General features: G+C 39.9%; 1 protein-coding gene and 1 long non-coding RNA gene across 5 annotated transcripts in view; one reads left to right on the forward strand and one right to left on the reverse strand.

The window, feature by feature from the left end:
* PTPN9 (protein tyrosine phosphatase non-receptor type 9) overlaps positions 1–24,039 on the forward strand; it is a 94,326-nt gene that overhangs the window by 55,585 nt on the left and 14,702 nt on the right. Inside the window, exons 6-9 of one of the 4 annotated variants that reach the window (XM_084905904.1) lie at positions 3,665–3,775; positions 7,623–7,689; positions 7,804–7,951; positions 22,761–22,854. In XM_084905904.1, the coding sequence (XP_084762030.1) occupies positions 3,665–3,775; positions 7,623–7,689; positions 7,804–7,951; positions 22,761–22,854 (420 nt within the window). Of the gene's footprint in view, positions 1–3,664; positions 3,776–7,622; positions 7,952–22,760; positions 22,855–24,039 lie in introns of all 4 variants that reach the window. The other 3 variants (XM_084905905.1, XM_084905902.1, XM_084905903.1) reach the window with 3 other exon arrangements.
* The window catches only part of LOC311633828, an 87,888-nt gene continuing 68,948 nt past the window's right edge, over positions 5,100–24,039 (reverse strand). Inside the window, exon 2 of the long non-coding RNA XR_014797020.1 lies at positions 5,100–5,307. This is a non-coding gene — a long non-coding RNA (uncharacterized lncRNA). The remainder of the gene's footprint in view (positions 5,308–24,039) is intronic.

Below are 24,039 nucleotides of genomic sequence, written 5' to 3' on the forward strand. Positions count from 1 at the left end.
ACATAAATCTGTGCGTCATTAGCTCACTGCCACCCTCCAGTAGCTTTCCGCCCCTGCCCTGCCCTCTTGTAGTTCTCCCCTCCCCCATAGCTTGCTGCCCTGCCCCTTCCTATAGCTCTCCACTGCCCACTTGTAGCCAGTATGTAGCTTGCTGTTGCCCTCCTGTAACTCCTCCTCCTATAGCTTGCTGCCCTGCCCACTCCGGCAGCTCTCCTCCCCACCCTCCTGCTGATCCGTGATCTGGTCGTTATTCCTTCTGTTGTTACTTGGTCAGTCGTTAGCTTCAAGGCGTATGGACCATTTGCATATTACATCTTTATTATATAGGATAATTAGTAAATTAATTTACAGATGATTGACATCTTTTTAAAAAATATATATTTTATTGATTTTTTACAGAGATGAAGAGAGAGGGATAGAGAATTAGAAACATCGATGAGAGAAAATCATCGATCAGCTGCCTCTTGCACACCCCCCACTGGGGATGTGCCTGCAACCAAGGTACATGTCCTTGACTAGAATTGAACGTGGGACCTTTCAGTCTGCAGGCAGACGCTCTACCACTGAGCCAAACCGGTTTCAGCAACATCTTTTTCTTTTTTTTTTAAATATATTTTTATTGTTCTCAGAGAGGAAGGGAGAGAGATAAACATCAGTGATGAGAACCATTTATCAGCTGCCTCCTGCATGCCCCCCAAGGGAGATTGAGCCACAGCCCAGGTAGGTGCCCTGACTAGGAGTCAACCATGACCTCCTGATTCATAGATTGATGCTCAACCACTGAGCCATGCCAGCCAGGCAGGATTGACATCTTTGTAGTGCTGTCTCTGCTTTTTTCCCCCTTAATCCTCACCTGAGGATATTTTTCCATTGATTTTTAGAGAGAGTGGAAGAGAGAGGGAATGACAGAGAGAAATATTGATGTGAGAGAAACACATCGATGGTTGCCTTCTGCAGGAGCCCTGACCAAGGCCCAGGCCCACTGATGAACGTGCCCTTGATGGGAATCAAACCTGGGACCCTTTGGTCCACAGGCCAATGCTCTATTCACTGAACCAAACTGGCTAGGGCCAAAATGCTCTGCTTTTTAAGAAAATACTTTTGTTATGTCTTTCAATAAACTTTTAAAATTACTTATCTTGCATGTTTCTTATGACTTTTATTTCTGGATTTAAAAATATGTACATATATTTATAATAGCATGGCATGCATCAAGGATAAATCATCTTTATTCTAAGACTAGTGGGCTATAAGGAAAGTGAGAGAGACAAATAGACAGGGTATGCGGGTAGTGTGTATGTGCACAAGCGCTGTTATAAATCAGATTTTACCATCATACTTTTAGGCTTATTATCATTTATATGATGGTTAATTTTTTTCATATTTATCTTTTATACCTTAAAATACCATTGTAGTTAGAAAAAATTTATTGTAGACAATTTTGGAAACCCAGAATTATTTACATTAAGAAAAAATGTGACCCTTAATACTATCATGCAGAAATAACCTCCGTTGACAATTTGGTGTACCACTTTCTTCTAGAAGTTTTTCAATATGGTCTTAGTTATGCTCATACAATTTTTCTACACAATAAGCTTCATCAACTTTATTTTATGAACACTTGTATTTGCTAAATAATAGTCTTTTCTGTATTTACTATAAATAATTTAACTATTTCTATGTTGTCAAATTAAAACTTTTTTTTACAATAAATAATTTTTCAACAAACATTTTTATATCCATATTTTTGTATGCACATTAAGTAATTTGCTTGAAATTAATCTCTAGAAGTAGAATTACTGGAACAAGTACTCTAATCATTCTTAATAAGATTGTAAAAAGTAAAAGTAATACAGAGTATCATAGAAAATAAAACATGAAAAATTAAGACTAACCATGATTTCACTTATTAGATATAAAATCTATTTAGCTTTAGATACAATTTTTTATTCACTTTTTAAACATATTTTATTGATTTTTTACAGAGAGGAAGGGAGAGAGAGAAAGAGAGCCAGAAACATCGATGAGAGAGGGTCATCAATCAGTTGCCTCTTGCACCCACCCCACTGGGGACGCGCCCCCAACCAAGGTACATGCCTCTGACCGGAATCAAACCCGGGACCCTTCAGTCCTCAGGCAGACGCTCTATCCACTGAGCCAAACTGGTCTCGGCTTATTTACTTTTTTCTATTAATGTATATGTGTGTCATTTTTTAAACAAAATTAATATTATAGTTTTGATCTTGTTTAAGTTTTATTGTGAACATTTTTTAGTTTTAAAGGTTATATAACAATCTTTTAAAAAGATATGTCGATTTTTGTTAATCACTACCCATTTTCAGACATATGTTCTTTTCAGTTTTAAAGTATTATTATTATTATTATTATTATTATTATTTTTAATATACTTTATTGATTTTTTACAGAGAGAAAGAGAGAGGGAGAGTTAGAAACATCGATGAGAGAGAATCATCGACCAGCTGCCTCTTGCACACCCCCTACTGGAGATGTGCTCGCAACCAAGGCACACGCCCTTGACCGGAATCGAACCTGGGACCTTTAAGTCCGCAGGCCAACACTCTATCCACTGAGCCAAACCAGTCAGGGCTGTTGCATCTTTTTATTCATTTATCTTTATTGCTGAAAGTATGACAAATGTCTCCTTTGGTTTTTTGTTTTAATGTGTTCCCATTGATCTCCTCCACCCCATACCTGCTCTTCCCAGGTCTTCACCCCACCATTGTCTGTGTCCATGGATCATGCATATATGCATGTAAGTTCCTCTGTTAGTTTTTTGCATCTTTGAGGGAAGAGATGAAAGGTGATTTCCTCAAACTTTAATGAAGAGACCTTTGAAGAATTTTGTTCTGGATGCTGTATATTTATAGGAAGTGTTTGCAGACCCCAAAATTAGTAGAACTGAAGAGTAGCCAGAGAGTGATGTGTCAAATTGAGACTCAGTCTTTTGAAAAATAATGGAGAGAAAGTGGTAGCAGATATTTAGCTATGTTTCCTCTTATTTTTGATTCATCGGAAATAATTTCTTCCCAGTTAGATTGCCAATATTAAATGGTCTCCCTGCCTTTGAGAAACTAAGAGAAATTGAGAGCTGTAGGATTAGGGTCATTGCTTTTTGTTCTTATGCTTTGTGCAGTGTCTCCTTTTCTTTTAGATCTCATTTGCCCTTGAGCCCTCCATATTTATCAATTAAGTAAATGAATACATAAATAGATGAAGAATTGGGTGAAAAAAATAAATTGTTATAAATACACAGATACCAGAATAAAAGAAAAATTATGAGACAAATGTGTCTTTCATATTCAGTTTATTTATGATTTATTTTTTCCTTAAAATTTCAATAAGCAGAACTTAAGGATGCACATGTTTGCTGTTTAGAAAAGTCAGGATAGTTTTTAATCCACAAAGCTTATGTCTACAAGTATATAACATCAATACTTTTAAAGGTAAATCAGCTTTTAATTTATTTCTTTTAAACCACTTTTTATTCAGCTACTCAAGTGAAAATTGAATTATGCTGTAGATTCTCCTGCTGAGTACGAATGGGTAGAAGAGCAGAAAACCTGGGCTTGAATAGCCACAGGTTCCATTTGCCTCTCTTGAGTGCTGTGATTGGTATCTTGAAATCCTCATGTGTTTTCCACAGGGGGCATTTCCAGCTCGTTTGAAGAAAGTGCTGATTGTGGGAGCACCCATATGGTTCCGAGTGCCCTATTCCATCATCAGCCTCCTCCTGAAGGACAAAGTCCGGGAGAGGGTAAGGCTTTATTTTATTTGGAGGTGGATAGAGATTTTCATCTTTGCTGTTGAAACCGGCCAAAAAAGTCTTGTTGTCTTTTCTTCTAGAGCGCTTTCTGCTTCTGTCAGTGTATTCATGTGTATTCTCTGCTTTATTCTTCTTTTGTTGTTAGTCCTCACCCGATATTGATTTTTAGAGAGTGGAAAGGAGGGAGAGAGATGGAGAGAGAAAGAAACATCGATGTGAGAGAGATACATTGATTGGTTGCCTCGCTCATGCATCCTGACTCGGGGATCGAGCCTACAACCGAGTTATGTGACCTTGACTGGAATTGAACCTGAGACCTTAGAGTCCATGGGCTTACACTCTATCCACTGAGCCAAACTGGCTGGGGCTCTGCTTTATCCTTTCTTGGCTCAGTATAGACTGGCTCTCCCACTGCACTACAAGTTCCTTGAAGTTAGGAACTGGACACTCTCCCATCATAGCACTTTGCATAAAAATAGTACTGAAGGAATGTGTTCTCTGGGTAACTTAGGGATAGTTACTACCAAAACTTAGCCTATTACTATACAGACCTTTAATATTTAACAATCCTAATATATAAAAAGCCAGGGGCTATCACAACCTAAACGACCAGAAAGATGGCCGAATAGCAGGCTGCTGGCGGGAGGGAGCTCTTTCCCTGCCCTGGCCTGGGGCCACGGCTGTGGGAAGGAGCTCTGGCCCCACTGGGGCACAGCAGCACTCTGGGTCTCACGCAGTCGCGGCATTGCCAGTCTTCAAACTGGACCCTGACAGGAGGGAGGAGGGAGCCCCATTCCTCGCAGAATCAGCTGTTGGATAGCTCGCTGTCAGCAGCCTACCAGCCAGGAATCCCATTCCCCAGCACTCCAGACCCTGATCTGACACTGGCCTCCCATTTAAATGAATTCAAAGACAGTTTCCCGTGATGCCAACATTTGTGATGACTATTAATAAATCATAAGGACTGAGGAGGGGTTTGGGATGGGAATGGGGGTGGGGATGAGGACAATTATGTGATACCATAATCAATAAAGAAATTAAAAAATAAAAATAAATCATAAGGACAAACTCTAGACAGAGTAGGAATATTCTATCTGAACCTGTTTTCACATATGGTCAATTATATGTTGCTTTTTCTTGAGTTTGAAAAGCATGTGTTGTTAAAGTTAAAGTTGTAAATACTTCATCACAAGGGAAATTAGTCAAGCACTCTGAAGGTGTTTTCACTCTTAATGTGGTATACAGGGAGATATTAGAATAAGTTTAATCAATTTATCAATCATTGTTTGTATCAGTGTTGTTTGGTTTTTAAAAAAATATATTTTATTGATTTTTTACAGAGAGGAAGGAAGAAAGATACAGAGTAGAGTTAGAAACATCGATGAGAGAGTCATCAATCAGCTGCCTCTTGCACGCCCCCTACTGGGGATGTGCCCGCAACCAAGTTACATGCCCTTGACTGGAATCGAACCCGGGACCTTTCAGTCCGCAGACCAACGCTCTATCCACTGAGCCAAACCGGTCTCGGCTCAGTGTTGTTTTTACATCATGTTTTTGTTATTTTTATATCATGTCTTTGTTGTCTTATCATGTTGTGATTGTTTATTTATTAATAAATTCATATATTATTTTCATATGCATTTTACTAATTTTCTTTCATCTCTGACACTTCTATTATAGAGAAAGGGCGAATAGCAATATTAAAATATTTTCTCTAATTCCCTTTTAATGTGCACGAATTTTGTGCACTCAGTCACTACTGTATAATATAATTGCATTAGTTGAACTGGAGTTTGACTTTGTTCAACTATAAATGCCATTCAGTCCTTAGACCACCAAGGGGGCAGAGAAGAGTATTTCACTATGTCTCTTTCTACCTAAATTTCTGGCATTTTCTCTTCAGTGCCTGGGCGAATGGTCTATTTACTGAGCCAAACTGACTAAGGTTTGGCATTTTCTTTTAAAACAGCTTGTTGCTTCCTAACTTCAAAAGTGTTATCTAAAATTATCTTAATTCCATTATTCTCTGAGTGTTCCAGGTCTGAAAGATTATGGTGTTACTAATTCACTCATTCCTTTCTACCCTTGAAAGAAAGGGCATATGAAACATTGACATAATTAGATTTAAGATGAAAAAGTTGTTATGGAATACCAGAGATTTTTGTAGTATAGGATTATGAGGTTATATTAATAGTAATGCAGATCTTTATAGTTGAAGTGACTTGAGTTGGCCAGGAGAAACTGATTTGGTTCTATGGAACTACTTGGGGACCTGATGACTCGGAGTAGGGGAGATCTTTCCTAATATAACTCTTTGAGAAGACTCCTTAGGCAAGTTCTTACAATTTTATATTCAAACATAAATGAGTGTATAAACTCAAAATATATGGAGGACCTTTACAATCCAGGCTCTGGGCCTTGGGAATGAAAACTTGCTCATGACAGTCCTTATGCCGAAACCGGTTTGGCTCAGTGGATAGAGCATTGGCCTGCGGACTGAAAGGTCCCGGGTTCAATTCTGGCTAAGGGCATGTACCTTGGTTGCAGGCATATTCCCAATAGGGGGTGTGCAAGAGGCAGCTGATCGATGATTCTCTCTCATCGATGTTTCAAACTCTTCCTCTCTGTGAAAAATCAATAAAAAAAAATAAAAATAAAAAAAAGACTAACTAACTAGGCTAATATTGTTCTGTATGGCTGGGTGCCAACAGACAGCAGAATTAGATATTATGCTAATTTCTCCAGCATTTTTCCTGGGCTACCCTTTGTACGGGTGACTTGTGTTACTTTCATAGAAACCTAGCTCTAAGAACATCCATACAAATATTTGAATAAAGTAAATTATAACAGTTGACAAAAATAACCACTACCTATTCATTCTTGGTAGTCAGGAGATGAATTAACTTCAGCAGATGTTACTGGGAAGCCTTGTTAATAGCATAAAATAACGCCTTTGTTCACTCTACCTTCCTTTTAGAAGGTGTAAAATAGAGCACCTATTTTCAGGAGTGAATGTGCTATACATTCTGGGAATTTGATATATATTCTCTGGGAAATTCAAAAGATTTCAATCCCAGACAGATGAAGTACTGTCTGTTTTTACAAGTATACTAAGTATTGCAAGTAAATTTCATCCTGTTCTCCAAACCTAATATTACTTTATATCAGTTTTAGGTATATAGCATAGTAGTTAGGCAATCATTTATAAAAACTCTGATGGCACCATACATAATTATTATAATATTGACTATATTCCCTGTGCTGTACTTTACATCCCTGAAGCATATTTATTCATTTTTAAAAAATATATTTTATTGATTTTTTTTTTTTTTTTTACAGAGAGGAAGAGAGAGGGATAGAGAGCTAGAAACATTGATGAGAGAGAATCATCAATCAGCTGCCTCTTGCACACCCCCACTGGGGATGTGCCCGCAACCAAGGTACATGCCCTTGACCGGAATTGAACCTGGGACCCCTCAGTCCACAGGCCGACGCTCTATCCACTGAGCCAAACCGGTTTTGGCCACATTTATTCTTTTTAAAAAATATATATTTTTATTGATTTCAGAGAGAAAGAGAGAGGGAGAGATAGAAACATCAATGATGGAGAGAATCATTGATTGGCTACCTCCTGCATGCCACCTGCTGGGGATTGAGCCTGCAACCCAGGTATGTGCCTTTGACCAGAACAAACCCGGAACTCTTCAGTGTGCTGGTCAATGCTCTTATCCACTGAGCCAAACTGACTAGGGCCACATTTGTTCTTTATCTTCATTATTTGTCTCTCCCCCCACACCCTCACATACACATATTCACAAGGTTCTTTCTGGCCTTCCAGATTCAGATATTAAAGACATCCGAGGTCACCCAGCACCTGCCCAGAGAGTGCCTTCCAGAAAATCTGGGTGGGTACGTCAAAATGGACCTCGCCACTTGGAATTTCCAATTCCTACCCCAGATGAATGGCCACCCGGACCCCTTCGATGAGATCATCTTGTTCTCCCTCCCTCCTGCTTTAGACTGGGACTCAGTGCATGTTCCAGGTCCTCATGCCATGACCATCCAAGAGCTGATGAATTATGTTAGCACCAGGCAAAAGCGAGGAATATATGAGGAGTATGAAGACATTCGTCGTGAGAACCCTGTTGGCACTTTCCACTGTTCCATGTAAGTAGGAAAAAGGTTTGAGCCAACTGAGATGCTCTGGCATGGGCTGGCAACGGCTCCTTCCACACCTCACGTCCTTAACTGAGATTTCCTGGGTTAGGGAGCATCACTGCCACTTAGATGATGGTTTCTCTCTTCCAGAAAGAGGCATCTCCTGCTTTGGTACTTGTTGCCAGTATCCTATGTTCTGAAATTTCTGATGATCTTTGGTAGCAAAAGGGGAACCCTATAATGACACATTTAAAAAATATTTTCCTGAAATGCAGGTATTTTTAGAAGAGAAAAAAAATGTCCTGTGCTCTGAGTGAAATTTGGTCCTTTCATTTAGGCAGTTTCTCTATAGAGTGTTTATTAACATTATTTTTTGAGGAAGGGGTGCAGGTACATTCAAAATAATTCCTGGAAGCATTTGAGATATTGCTTCCCAGCAATTGTCAGTTTTACCTCAAATAAATTCTTATACAAATTCTCTGCAGGGTTTTAGACATTCCTTTTTTTCTTAATCCTCACTCGAGGATATATTTTTCCATTGATTTTCAGATGGAATAGAAGGGAGGGGGGACGGAACGGGGAAAAGAGAGAGAGAGAGAGAGAGAGAGGGAGAGGGAGAGAGAAAGGGGGAGGGAACACGAACGAACGACACATCAGTTGGGTGCCTTCGGCATGTACCCCAACCCGGCTGGGGATTGAACCCGCAACTGAGGTATATGCCCTTGAACTGGAATCACACCCCTAATCTTCTGGTCCAAGGGCCGACACTAACCATTGTGCAACTGGCCAGGGTAGAGACATTCTTTTTTTTAAATATATATATATTTTATTTTATTGATTTTTTACAGAGAGGAAGGGAGAGAGATAGATAGCTAGAAACGTCGATGAGAGAGAAACATCGACCAGCTGCCTCTTGCACACCCCCTACCGGGGATGTGCCCGCAACCAAAGTACATGCCCTTGACCAGAATCGAACCTGGGACCTTTCAGTCCACAGACCAACTCTCTACCACTGAGCCAAACCGGTTTCGGCAGGGTAGAGACATTCTTAAGTCAACATATATTCTGGCCTCCTGGCAAGAAGGGGAAGGAGGGCTAGGAGTTTTAATAATAATTAACTGATGCCGGGACCGGTTTGGCTCAATGGATAGAGCGTCGGCTTGGGGACTGAAGGGTCCCGGGTTTGATTCCGGTCAGGGGCATGTACCTTGGTTGCGGGCATATCCCCAGTAGGGGGTGTGCAAGAGGCAGCTGGTTGATGACTCTCTCTCATCGATGTTTCTAACTCTCTATCTCTCTCCCTTCCTCTCTGTACAAAATCAATAAAATATATTTAAAATAATAATAATAATAATTAACTGAGATCAAGGTAAACAAGTAGCTGAATATATTTCCACATGTGTCTCTCTTCTAATTATGCTCAAAAGGAAAGCTATTTGGAGTTTTCCCTCAGAAAGCAATAGCCACATCCCTAGACACCATATTAAGTCAAAGTAAGTTTATATGTCATGTATTCTACAAAAGAACAGATTTTATAAAACTCATAGCTGTATATATTTTTTATTTGAAATTCTAATTTTTCTTTTCTCTCATACCTCCTACCTTTGTCTAACAAGTCATAACTGTGGACATTCCTGGTTCCCACATACTGTGAAGGATCAACCTAGTCTCAGAGCTTCCTCTCATTTGTGCTATTTTTTTTCTTCCTTGTGCCTGATTTCTAGTTACCCTAACAGCAGTTTCATAGCGTGATTCATGGATACCAAGCCTACACAGCCAATGCTCAGTTTTCCATTTTCTCTTGTTCTTTGCTTTCAAAAAGCATAAGTACTGATGCACTGACTGATATAGTGACAGAATGCAGTACCTGGTGTTTTCCATTTCCATGTAAGGATTCAAAGATTCAGTTTTAAGAATATTCCTCTGTCTTAAGAGTATCTTTAGTAACTCCAGCTCTAAAGCCAAGTAAGTATTCTGCATTGCTTTGTGAAGGCAGGAAAGTGATCCCTCGTTTGTGAGGAAATGCCCGTGTCTGACAGAAACACTTCCAACGGTCCAAGTTGTATCTCAGGGAGCCCAGACCCAGGAATCCTCTACAGTTGTGACTTTAAGGACACCACCCATCAGCCTTACAGTTAAACTGCTTCTCTAAGCATCTGCATTCCAGAAAAATACAAAGTAGTTGAAATATCTGCCAGCAAAATATATTTTAACAATAAGGATTTTTCAAAAAACACAAGAAATATATAAAACTGCAATGCTGTATTTTCTTTATTGCTGCTTATTCTTTCATACACTACTCAGTTGTACTTTGCAAATTTGATATTTAGAATTATGAAAGAACTTAGTTTGCATTGGTATCAGAGTTAGCAAGATCAGTAAGAAGAAAGGGACTGTAAATGGCCTCTGAATAGAGAAAACAAAACAAGCAAAAACAACAAAATGATTCACAGTAAGAGAAGAGTTGCCTCTTAGAAACTTAGCCTATGTGATTTTCCTTCAACCCACTGTACTACAAAAACACCAGGTTAGTTTATAACTGATTCAGGGCTAGTTGATAACTGTTATGGCAACAGAGCATAGATCATTTCTCTTAGTATTGCTCTCAGTTATATTGCCATGTTTTCATTGGCTACAGCAGAAATTCTCTCTCTCCAAGCTGAGCTCTAGAATTTGGCAAAGTTGTCCCAGTGGGTCTCACCCAGGCTTAAATTCCAGCTTAGCCAAAAATTCCTCCTCTGTACTTCAGTTTTCCTGTGATGTTAGACTCTGATATCCACGTATTGTCTAACTTAAATGTTTTAGGAATCCATGATTCTGTGAGTACATCTTCCTCTTTGTAATTCCTGTCCTGCTTAGTGTGCTATAAAGAAGATGCAGGAAGAGAGCCTTTTACCAAGAGAAAAGAGGAAAATAATGAGTTAGGAAACAGGTAAAGAAGTAAGAAGTGATGGAGAAAAGAGTCAATAAGCAGATCAATAATGCAAGAAAAGTAGGAGAAGAAAAAGGAAAGCATATATATCAAGTTGGGAGGAGTCTTCTTTTCTCCCACATTGCCCTTGTTTCTTCCCTAACAGTTCAAGGTCCTTATATGCATCCAGTATTTTTCCCAACCAGTTCCCCCCCCCGTCGTTTTTTGTGTTTTTTAAAAATATATATTTTATTGATTTTTTACAGAGAGGAAGGGAGAGGGACAGAGAGTTAAAAACATTGATAAGAGAGAAATATCGATCAGAGAGAAATACCCTCCTGCACTGGGTATGTGCCCGCAACCAAGGAACATGCCCTTGACCAGAATCAAACCTGGGGCCCTTGAGTCCATAGGCCCTCTATTCACTGAGTCAAACTGGGCAGGGACCCCCTGTAGTTTTGAATCACAGTTTTATTGGGGAGCAGGGAGGAGCTCTGTGCTACTATAAGAGATACACACTTGTCCTCTGGATTCTTGACTTGTTCTAGTGCTTCTGCTATGGGACCCTTGAGATTTTGTTTCTAGCATGACCCCATATCCCCCATTCAAAACACAGGTTTGGTCAGCCAGAGTGGCTAGGCTGTTTGAGTGACCTGTGCACCAAAAGGTTGCTGGGCTTGATTCCCGGTTAGAGCACATGCCTGGGTTGCAGGTTTGATCCACGTACATTGATGTTTCTCTCTGTGTGTCTCTCTCTCTTTTCCTTCCTCTGTTCCTCTCTCCCTTTCTTCTTTCCTCCCTTCCTCTCTCTAAGCAGTTCCTCATGTGAGGATTAAAAACAGAAAAAGAAAAAAGCAGGTTTGAATTATTCTCTTGGCACCAATCAAAACAGCTATCCTATCTAATAATCCTATCTAATAAAGAGGGACTATGCTAATGGAACACCATGCCCTCACAAAGATGGTGGTGCCCACAGCCAATAAGGAGGGAATATGCTAATTGATTGCCACACCCTCAAAAATGGCAGCACCCACAGCCACAAGATAATGGTGGCCAGTCCCCTCAGCCTTACAGCCTGGTCAGAGGCACAGGGCAAGGCTCAGATGGCAGCTGCCCAGCCGCCCAGGGCCGCCCAAGGCTCAGGTAACCATGGTTGGTCGAGGCTTGCACTGCCGGCAGTGGCAGCAGCAGAGGTGTGATGGGGCATCACCTTCCCCTGATCGCCTCCTGTCCCTGAAGGCTCCCAGACTGTGAGAGGAGGCAGGCTGAGCTGAGGGACCCCCCCTCCAGTGCATGAATTTTCATGCACCGGGTCTCTAGTTATATTATAATTAGAAAACACATCCCAATCCTATGGAAGGACATTCTAATCTCGCTTCTTTTTGTTTTGTTTTGTTAATCCTCACCTGAGAATATTTTTTCTGACTGGGGTGGGTGGGTGATCAAACTTACAACCCAATGTGTGTGTCCTTTACCAGAAATCAAACCCATGACCCTCCAGTGAGCAGGCCAAAGCTCTAGCCACTGAGATTTTATTTTATTATTTATTTATTTTTAAAATATATTTTTTACAGAGAGGGGAATGACAGAGTTAGAAACATATTTTTTTCCTTTTACATTTTTTTATTAAATTATTTTTTTATTAAATGTACATATTAGGTCTAGTAATAATTAATGTCGTTTTCTAATACTTTTTTTAAATCGAATTTATTTAAACAATACAACAAAATTTAATCAACAATATAGTTGCCGTTGTTTTCTACTACTTGTGCCCAACGCTCAGGAAGCATTTTAATCCCTCTGTTGTAAAATTCTTGTGATTTTGATGCAAAAAATTCGGTCAATGCATTTTTGAGGCATTCTTCATTATTAAATTTTTTTCCAAGAAGAAAGTTTTGCAAAGAACGAAACAAATGGTAATCGGAAGGGGCAATATCAGGAGAATATGCAGGTTGAGGGAGAACTTCCCATTCCAACTGGCGCAGCTTTTCAGCAGTGATTCTTGCAGTATGCGGTCGTGCGTTATCGTGGTGAAGAATTACGCCCTTCCGATTAATCAGCGTGGGTTCTTTTTCTCTTAAAGCTTGGGCTAACCTTTCCAATTGGGCACTATACACTGCACTTGTAATGGTTTGGTTAGATGGTAAAAGTTCATAATGAAGAATTCCTTTAAAATTCCACCAAACACACAACATCACTTTTTTCGCATGCAAGTCAGGTTTTGGCGTGGGCTGCGGAGCCTCATTTTTGTCCAACCATTGAGGCCGCCTTTTCAAATTAACATACAGCATCCATTCTTCATCTCCGGTAACAATTTGCTCTAAAAACGGCAAAAGGTTTTGACGAGAGAGGAGCAAACTGCAAATTGTGACTCTTTGATTACGGTTGTTGTCGGTCAACTCATGAGGAACCCATTTTCCAAACTTTTGGACTTTGCCAAGTGCACGCAATTGATTGGAAATTGTTTTTTGTGAACAATTTAAAGTTGTCGCAAGCTCTTGTTGGGTAATTTGAGGATTTTGCACCAAAAGAGCTTGAAGAGCTTCTTGATCAAAATTGGACACACAGCCTTGACCACTCTTGTCATCTAATGAAAAATTTCCCTCGCGAAATTTCTCAAACCAACGCTGGCATTTTCTGGCGCTAACTGCATCTTGACCAAGAGCACTACAGATGTTTTTTGCAGCCTCACTTGCTTTTCTTCCTAATTGGAACTCGTAAAGCATGCAGTGCCGAATATGCTCTTCATCCGCCATCTTCTTAGCCCTAGTTTTGCAACAAAACCCAAACCAAACACAAACTTTTTCAAGCAAAACTTGTTAATTGCACTTCACACGTTCTGTAGATGCCACGTGTTTGAAGGTTATGTCAATACAAGTCAACGCCAAGCAAGATTTTAAACGAATGTTAAAAACGACATTAATTATTACTAGACCCGATATTTTAACATTGCCCTCCCTCCCCAGAGTTTTGTGTCCATTGGTTGTATTTATATGCATGCATATAAGTCCTTCGGTTGATCTATTATCTCCCCCAAATCTCCCTATCCTCCCCGCTGTAATTTGACAGTCTGCTTGTTGTTTTACTCTCTCTATATCTATCTTTTGGTTCATCAGTCTATAATGTTCTTTATTATCCATAAATGACTGAGGTCATGTGGTGTTTCTCTTTCATTGACTGGCTTATTTCACTCGGCATGATGTTCTTCAATTCCATCCAGGTTGCTGCAAATGATGAGAATTCCTTCTTTTTTATGGCAGATAGTATTCCATTGTGTAGCTGTACCATAGTTTTCTGATCCAATCATCTGCTGATGGGCACCTGGGCTGTTTCCAAATTCTAGCTACTGTAGATTGTGCTGCTATGAACATAGGGGTGCATATATCCTTTCTGATTGGTGTTTCTAGTTTCTTGGGATATATTCCTCGGAGTGGGATTACTGGGTCAAATGGGAGTTCCATTTTCAGTTTTTTGAGGAAACTCCACACTGTTCTCCACAGTGGTTGCACCAGTCTACATTCCCACCAGCAGTGCAGGAGGGTTCCTTTTTCTCTGCAACCTCGCCAACACTTGTCGTTTGTTGATTTGTTGATGTTGTCCATTCTGACAGGTGTGAGATGGTACCGCATTGTTGTTTTGATTTGCATCTCTCGAGAGTTAGAAACATTAATGAGAGAGAAACATCAATCAGCTGCCTCCTATACACATACACACACACACACACACACACACACACACACACTGGGGATGTGCCCACAACCAAGGTACATGCCCTTGATCAGAACCAAACCCGGGACCCTTCAGTCTGCAGGCTGACGCCCTATCTACTGAGCCAAACCGGTCAGGGCATTATTTAAGAGATTTTAGGAAAGTCCAAACATGAGGCAAGATGGACAGTTGTATGGAAAAGTCATTGGAAATGGCTTGGACTATCCTGCTAATTATGGTCTAAGAGAGTCTCTGGTGGGGGTGAACAGTGTGAGCCAGGTTGATGGAGACTCAGATACGGTACCTATCTGTCAGTGCTGTGGTGGGGAGGCTCAGCAAAGAACAGTGGCCTTTGCCAGCACTTTTGTTTGGGAGAAAGCTCTCCCTGCCCCACCAGCAGCTCTTGCCCTGATGCCAGACAACTTAGTTCCTCCCTATATGTTACTGGTTTCTTTCAAGCTTTTGCTCCAACACTGGAGCTCAGAGGAAGTGAGTCTGAGTAAGTCTGTGCTTGGGCTCTTTAAGAAGAACTGCCTGGGACTCCAGTAGCTTCTGTGTCATTTAGCTACAATCTCCACTGGTTTTTATAGCCCAAAGTTATGGAGACTTCTCTTCCTGGCACTGCAACCCTGGGCTGGGGGGCTGGTGTGGTGCTTGGATCCCTCGCTCCACAAGGGGTGACCTCCACAACAAAGATATCCCTTCCAATTAAAAACTGCCACACATGGATGTGGGACCAACGTATTCCATGCCTTGTGTCCCCATCCCTACTTGGCTTCTGAGTTATAGGACTTCCATTCAGCTAGATTTCAGGTGGTTCTGAATGATGGTGGTTCTGAAGATAGGTTGTATTTTTATTTGATTGTGAGAGGATTCTACTACCACATTTACCTATGCCACCATCTTGACTGGAAGCCTATTCTAGTCCTTATATAAATTTTATTGATTTTTATGGTAGATAGGCATTTAGATCTTATGTTCTTTTTCCAGTTCCCTTTTGTTCTCTTTTGTCTGTTTTCCCCATATTATTATGTCACATTTTGTATTAAGTCAGTGTTTATATTATTATGTCTGTAATTTTTTTTAATTGCAGAGGTAAGTGTGCTTCTATGAAATAATCAAATATATTAAGTCTTATTCCACTTTTTAAAAAAATATATATTTTATTGATTTTTTACAGAGAGAGAGAGAGAGAGAGGGATAGAGAGTTAGAAACATTGATGAGAGAGAATCACCGATCAGCTGCCTCCTGCACACCTCCTACTGGGAATGTGCCCACAACCAATGCACATGCCCTTAACCAGAATTGAACCTGGGACCTTTCAGTCTGCACGCCGACCTCTATCCACTGAGCCAAACCAGTTTCGGCTATTCCACTTTTTTGTTCTGGAGGTAATGACCTACTTTTTTTTATTTGCTCTTAGTTTTCTATGTGCCTATCCTTATTTCTTTCTATCTAAGTCAGATTTATTTTAAATTCTCATTTTATAAGTGGTCAAATATATTAAATAATGAGCTGATTTTATTTTTTTCCCTATAGACCTCACTTTCAAAACTTTTGGGGGTTTTTGTTCAAGTCTAAACTATGGTTGCTCCTCAGCTTTCATCCTGTTGTTTCCCTTCCCCGTTTCCCTTTATTGGCTTTTCTTTCCTGGGATAACTGTCTAAGAGTGCAATTGCTAGGTCATATAGTGATTGTATGTTTTATATATTTTTAAATTCTCACCTGATAATATGTTTTTATTGCATTTAGAGAGAGGAGAGAGAGAAATATCAATGTGAGAGAAACATCAATCTGTTGCCTTCTGCACTTGCCCTGACAAGCAATTGGCCCTCAACATGGGTATGTGCCCTGCCTGGGAATTGAACCCTCACACTTTGGTATACGGGATGACACTCCAGGCAACTGAGCCACATTGGCCAGGCTGGTGATTGTATGTTTAGTTTCTTCTTCCTTTACTTATATTCTCTTTTGCTAGAGCAGTGATTTTCAACCCATGTGCCACAATAATTTTTATACATTCCCGGACTCTTTAGTCAGAGGCATTAATTTATCTTAGATTGTCAAATTAAAAAGTGACAACAGCCACGTAGCAGGTGTGGCTCAGTGGTTGAGCATTGGATCCATGAACCAGGAGATTTAGGGTTCACTTCCTAGGGGTGTCGAACTCAATCAGAGAAGGGGCCAAAATCTAAAATCCAGCCTAAATCGCGGGCTGAATGGTTTACTGAACAGTCATAAACTGACAATGTCATAAACTGACAGCGGAGTGCAGTGATGACAGCGCGGTGCGGGCCACATTGCAAGGCCTGGCCGGCCGGATTTGGCCCGCGGGCCTTGTGTTTGACACATGTGTTACATGCTCAAGTTGCTGGCATGCAGGAGACAGCCAATCAGTGATTCTCATATTGATGTTTCTCTCTCTCCCTCTCCCTTCCTCGCTCTGAAATCAATAAAAAAAAATATTTTTAAAAATGATAACAGCCAACACAATAATAGCCATTCATGTGAATGAGTCAAATTTACATCTATCTTTTTTTGTTAGATTAGTAAAAATTATATTTTTTGGTACGCTGCAAAATTTTAGTTATTTATGTGTGCCATGAGATGAAAAAGGTTGTATTACAGCATAGAGTTTTGTATTGGAAATAATTTTACCTCAGAATTTTTAATGCAATGTCTTTCTAAATTACTAAAAATGCTACTTATTAGGGTCACCAAAGGAGGAACACCAAGGCCAAAGGAGGTAAAGAATTATGAATTCATTAGGTCATCTAGAAAATCCGATGGGCTGAGCCCCCAAATGGCATCAGCAACCACGGATGGGGAGTCAGAGGTTTTAAAGGACTTGTCTAGGCAGGCTTTTTCTAGGCAGAGAATTCTCTAGGCGAGTCCTAAGGGAAAAGATAATGAATGGTCTTAACAAGTGGAATGTCCTTTGTGAAATGCCCTGAAAGTCAATCCCCGAGGGAGGGATATTGATTCAATTATTGGATCAAACTTAAAACTACTAAATTGTTTGATGTTATTCTTATTCCTTCTCAAGTCTTTCTAAATTTTTTTTCCTTTGGACATTTTTAGATGTGTATCTTTCTGTTTTAAAATGTCACAATGATGTGCCTTGGTATCCTTTTTTTCATTAATTTTGTTAGGTGCCTAAAAGGTACTTTTACTTTGAAAGCTTGTGTTCTTTAATTTTGGGACTTTTAAAAACTTTTTTCCCCCATTCTCTCTTTCCTTGTATTATGTCAATTCTTTCTTACTGGAATGTTCCTGTCAGTCTGGTTACATTTCCTAAAGCAGAGATTGACAAATTTTTTTTAAAAGGGCAAGATGGTAAATATTTTAGGCTCATAAGCCTTTGCAGTCTATTGTAAGTATTCAACTCTGCCATTGTACTGTGAACACAGCCACAGACAGTACTAAACTGATGGGCTTGGTTGTGTTACAATAAAACTTTTACTTATAAACACAAGTAGTATTTTTCAAAGTTCTGTCTGAAATGATTCTCTTATTTTCTTAAATTTTTCATATTTTGCATTACTTTGATGTTTTTTTCCCTATTCTGGGAAATTTCTCTTTCATCTCTTCTTTGGATAAGTTTTTTAATTTCTAAGACCTTTTTTTCTTTGTTCCTTTTTCATTGCATCCTATTCTTCATGTATGTAGTACCTTTTTTCTTTATTAATTGTACCCTTTTAGAACTCAATTTCTCATATTAACTCTATTTTGTGCTTTTCTCCCCTCCCCAAGTATTTGAATTGATCTCTTTTGTGTTATGGGCTTTTCTTAACTATCTGGAGATCCTTGACTGTTAGTTCACACTTAGGAATGGGGTCCTTAAAAGCTGCTTTGCCCTCGCTGATTTGGCTTAGTGAATAGAGCATTGTCCTGTAGACTGATGGGTTTTGGGTTTGATTCCAGTCAAGGGCACAATGCCCAGGTTGCAGGCTTTGTTCCCAATGAGGGGTGTGCAGAAGCTGGGTTGCAGGTAGCCGATCAGTGATTCTCTGTCATCTTTGATGTTTAAACTTCTCTCTCCTTCTCCTTTCCTCTTGGGGAAAAAAAAGAATTGAATTTATTTTTTATTTTTTATTTTTATTTATTTATTTTTAAATTTTTCCCCTCTAGTGGTTTATTGCTGTCATTACACTGAATTTTTTTTTTTAAAGCTGCATGAGTGAGCTTCAAATTAAACTCATCATCTAGCTTGTTGTTAATTTACTCCAAATGACAGAATTCTTTTATGTAGGGCTATTCACTTTTTCCAGAGAGGAATTCTCCACTTTCTTGACTGGTAGGGTCCAAGTGTGGATATGAGTGTAAGAAAGGATAGTTCAGGTAGAGTGGGACAAGGTATTCTCACTGTATGTCATTCAAATTTTTATTTATTTCTCTGTTTTTAGTCCTGTGCCTCATCTTGTCTTCCAGGGTGGGATTTATAAGGGTGAGTCATTATGTATCTCTATAATACCTCTATGGGTCCTATCTTCCTTTCTTCCTTCCTTCTTTCTTCCCTCCCTTCCTTCCTTCCTTCCTTCCTTCCTTTTTTCCTTCCTTTCTTTTTTTAATTAAATATTTATTGTTCAGATTATTACAGTTGTTCCTCTTTTTTCCCCCCCCATAGCTCCCCTCCACTGATTCCCACCCCACCCTCTGCCCTTTACCCCCACCCTCCACCCCACTGTCCTCATCCATAGGTGCACAATTTTTGTCCAGTCTCTTCACGCAACCCCCACACCCCTTTCCCCCGAGAATTGTCAGTCCACTCCCTTTCTATGCCCCTGATTCTATTATATTCACCAGTTTATTGATTTTTAGATTCACTTGTTAATAGATAATGTATTTGTTGTTCATGATTTTTATCTTTACCTTTTTCTTCTTCCTCTTCTTAAAGAATACCTTTCAACATTTCATCTAATACTTGTTTGGCAGTGATGAACTCCTTTAGTTTTTTCTCGGCTGTGAAGCTCTTTATCTGCCCTTCAATTCTGAGTGATAGCTTGGCTGGGTAGAGTAATCTTGTTTGTAGGTTCTTGCTATTCATCACTTTGAATATTTCTTGCCACTCCCAGCTGGCCTGCATAGTTTCTGTAGAGAAATCAGCTTATGGGTGCTCCCTTGTAGGTAACTAACTATTTTTCTCTTGCTGCTTTTAACATTCTCTTTTTGTCTTTTGCTCTTGGCATTTTAATTATGATGTGTCTTGGTATGGTCCTCTTTGGATTCCTTTTGTTTGGGGTTCTGTGCACTTCCTAGACTTGTAAGTCTATTTCTTTCACCAGGTGGGGGAAGTTTTCTGTCATTATTTCTTCAAATAGGTTTTCAGTGTCTTGCTCTCTCTCTTCTTCTGGGACCCCCATAATTCTGATGTTGGTTCGCTTGAAGTTGTACCAGAGGCTCCTTACACTATCTTCATTTTTTTTTTTGCTTTTTGCTTTTCCGGATGAGTGTTTTTTGCTTCTTTATATTTCAAATCTTTGACTTGATTCTTGTGTTTCTCTAGTCTGCTATTGGGTCTCTGTATAATATTTTAGTGTATGTTTAATTTCTGGTTGGTCCTTTTTCATATCCTCAAGGGTCTGGCTAAATTTATTGGCCTTTTCTAGGAAATTCTTGAAAAACCTATAACCGTGGTTTTGAACTCTATATCCATTAGTTTTATTTCCTCCATTTCTCTCATTTGTGATCTGTTTCTTTGTTTCCACATTTTGGCTGCTTCCCTGAGTTGATAGAGTGGCTTTGTGTGCTAAGTGTCCTATGGGGTTCAGTGGCTCAGCCTCCCCAGTTACCTTCGTGCACCCCTTTGTGGGCTGTGTGCACAGTCTTGTAGTGGTTAAGCCTTGATTGTTGTTGGTACACTGAGAGGAATTGACCTTCAGGCCAATTGGCTGTGGGGATCAGCTGTGTCTATGATGGGAGAACGTATGTGCTGGAGACACCCTTATGATGCAAGACACCCTTCAGTGGGGCTTGGGTGCTCACTGAGTCTGCTCCCTGAGTGTATCCCTTAGGATCTGAGGACTTGTAATCTGGAAGGTCCTACTCTGATCCCTGGGTACACTGGCTCTTGGATCTCCAAGGAGGTGCTAATTTAGCCTCTGCCTGAGGCCACTCAGCAGGAGCTGTGGAGAGATCTGCAGATTCCTCTTCTTTGTTTTGGTTTTAGAAGTGCCTACATGAGGTCCAGCTGTGAAATAATGCAAGCTGCTGGAGTGCCTTGGGCCTTCTTTTTGATGCTGGGTCTTACTGACTCAGTTGCAGTTTGTTAGGTAAGTTTAGAATTCAAAGGACCAGACCATTCATATGCAAAAGCCTCTGCCCTCAGCTTGGATGGGAGGGAGTCTCAGGGCAGAGAAAACTGCAGTGGCTTCATGGGGCGGAATCTTAAGGCGAAGCAAACAACAATGGCTTCCGGTCAGCCCTGCCCTAAGAGGCCCCTTGGTCTCAGTGTCCTGCAGTAATTGCTGCAAGCACCTCTGAGAGAAAGCCACCCTCAACTTTTGCCCAGTGCAAGACAGTCCATTTTCTCTCTGTAGTAGTCTGGGTTCCCAGAGTCTCACCCAAAACTGGAGTTCAGAGCAGTCAGGAGTTTTTGTCTCCCTCCCGATTGAGAAAGCCAGGCACATACTCAGTTGCCTGCCCTTTTTGCGCATGCGCCTCTGTACCTCTGCATTTTACTTCCACATCTCCTGTGAGTCTGAGTGTGCCTTTCTTTCCTTCTAGTTTTAGAATTTCCACTCAGCCAGCTCTCCTGTGGTTCTGGATGATTTCTGTTTTGTCTTTTAATTGTAGTTTTGAAGTGGTTGTGCAAGGCAGCAGGTGTTTACCTATGCCGCCATCTTGGTCTCCCCCCCCCCCCCCCCCCCTTAAATTAATTTCAGAGAGGAAGTGGGAGAGAGAGGTAGAAACATCAATGATGAGAAAGAATCACTGATAGGCTGCCTCTTACATGCCCCCTACTGGGGATGGAGCCTGAAGCCCCACATGTGCCCTGACTGGGAATCGAATCATGACTTACTGGTTCATAGATTGATGCTCAACCAACTGAGCCATGCTGTCCAGAAGTCCTAGCTTTCTGTAATTTGTCAAGTCAGCGAAAATCCTTCTATTATTTTCTCTGCCAAAATGGGTGTAATCCTCTTTGTTCAATTAGGTCTCTGCTGTCACTTTTGGGTTTCTACTGATTAGTTCCTTTTATAAAAATTAATTAATTACTTTGTTTATTATTTTTACTAGAGGCCCAGTGCACAAATTCGTGTACAAGTGGGGTCTTTCAGCCTGGCCTGTGGGATCTGTGAAAACTGGCTCTCTGACATCCCCTAAGGGGTCCCAGATTGAGAGAGAGCACAGGCCAGGCCAAGGGACCCCACCAGTGCACAATCGGGGCTAGGGAGGGACGCGGGAGATTGGCCAGCCAGGGAGGGATTGCAGGAGGGCTCAGGGTGTCTTCAGCCTGTCTTGCTCAGTCCCAATTGGCCAGACCCCAGCAGCAAGCTAACCTACTGGTCTGAGTGTCTGCCCCCTGGTGGTCAGTGCACATTATAGGAAGTGGTTGAGTGGCCTTAGCATCATTAGCATATTACACTTTGATTGGTTGACCAGATGATCAAACGACCAGACACTTAGCTTATTAGACTTTTATTACATAGAAAGAGAGAGGTTAGAGAGATATAAACATGGGTGAAGGAGGAACACTCCCCAGTGGGTACTGAGCCCACAACCCTGGCATGTGCCCTAAATAGGAATTGAACTGTGACTTTTTGGTTCCTAGGTCAACGCTCAAACACTGAGCCACAACTGGAGGGGCTCCTTTTTTATTTTAATGAGTTTGCTGGATGGACTGGCATCAAACATGTTACCAATGTACCTTGTTAAACTGGAACTTAAGATATATATATTTTTTAATATCTTTTTGGAAATGAGTAGTAGAAAATTTTATTTGCAGCTAGTTTTTTTTTTTTTTTTTTTTTTTGTTGTACCTCTATTTCTCTTTTTTTAATGGAAATATTTCTATAGTACTTATTATTAAAATATTGAATTATATGGAATTATATAGACTTGATCATGAAAAGCTCAACATACCTTCCCCTGACAGTAACTGACACCCACCTTAGCATTGCCAGGCTTTGTACGTACACATACATACTACCTCCACTTTTTCTTTTTCTTTATTTTGCTTATTTCATTTTCTTCAGGTCTCCAGGAAACCTAGAGAAGAACCGCTATGGGGATGTACCCTGCCTGGACCAAACAAGAGTAAAACTGATAAAACGAAGTGGCCATACTCAGGTAGAAAGATAAATTCTATCTTTTCAGGATTACTGAGGGAAATTTAAGCCTCTTACAAAGTGAAGTTTACTAATACTATGAAAGAATATGGATTCTAAGTCAGAAAGATACTGTTTGAGTTTTTATGTTGCTACATACTAATCTATTGTTACCATAGGCAAGTACCTATATGTCCATCTCATGGTATTAAGTGGAGATCAAATGACATACTTTATGTAAATGCTAAGAGCACAAGGTCTGGTATATTGTAGGTGCCCGATAATTATTGCTCTGGCTGGTTGTGGCTTAGTTGGTTGAGCATCATTCCACAGGAGGTCATTCGTTCGATTCTGGGTCAGGGCACTTGACCGTGTTTTGGGCTGGATCCCCAGTGTGGGGTGTGCAAGAGGCAGCGATTGATGTTTCTCATCAATGTTTCTATCTCTCTCTCTCCTTCTCCCTTCTTCTCCCTGAAATCAATAGATATATATATGTATTTTATCACATATAATGCATTAGTAGAGATATTTAATGAAAATGTTGTTCAAACATTTAACATCAGTGTTTCGTCCTCATTTGGATCTACTTTTTGAGTTAATATAAAAGTTTACTAGAGCACATTATTTTTATTTCTTTTTTAAGTACTTGGTGATATCACTGGAAAGCTTATTCTAAACCATAAAAATCTATTAACATAACACTAGTTTTTTTAATTTTTTATTCATCCTGTACCTCATGCATTGTCTATAGCAGTGTTTCCCAAACTTCTCTCATGATGAGAATCACCTGGTGGAGTTGTTAAAACACAGATTCCTGAATCCCAACTAAGAAGTGCTAAATTAGAATTTTTGGGAACATATAGGTAAAATTGTATACTTAACTAGTGCTCTAAGACAGATTTTATATACAGAGCACTAAGTTAGGTATGCAATTTTACCTATATATTCTCAAAAATTCTAGTTTAGCACTTCTTAGTTGGGATTCAGGAATCTGTGTTTTAACAACTCCACCAGGTGATTCTCATCATGAGAGAAGTTTGGGAAACACTGGTCTATAGCATAATCATTCACTTCTTTTCTTTTATTTTTTTAATATATTTTATTGATTTTTTTTTTTTTACAGAGAGGAAAAGAGAGGGATAGAGGGTTAGAAACGTTGATATATAATTGACATACCATACAATTTATCCATTTAAAGTCTATAATT

Source organism: Pipistrellus hanaki (genome assembly GCF_964339955.1).
Source record: "Pipistrellus hanaki genome assembly, chromosome: 1".
In the NCBI taxonomy this organism is placed as follows: Eukaryota; Metazoa; Chordata; class Mammalia; order Chiroptera; family Vespertilionidae; genus Pipistrellus; species Pipistrellus hanaki.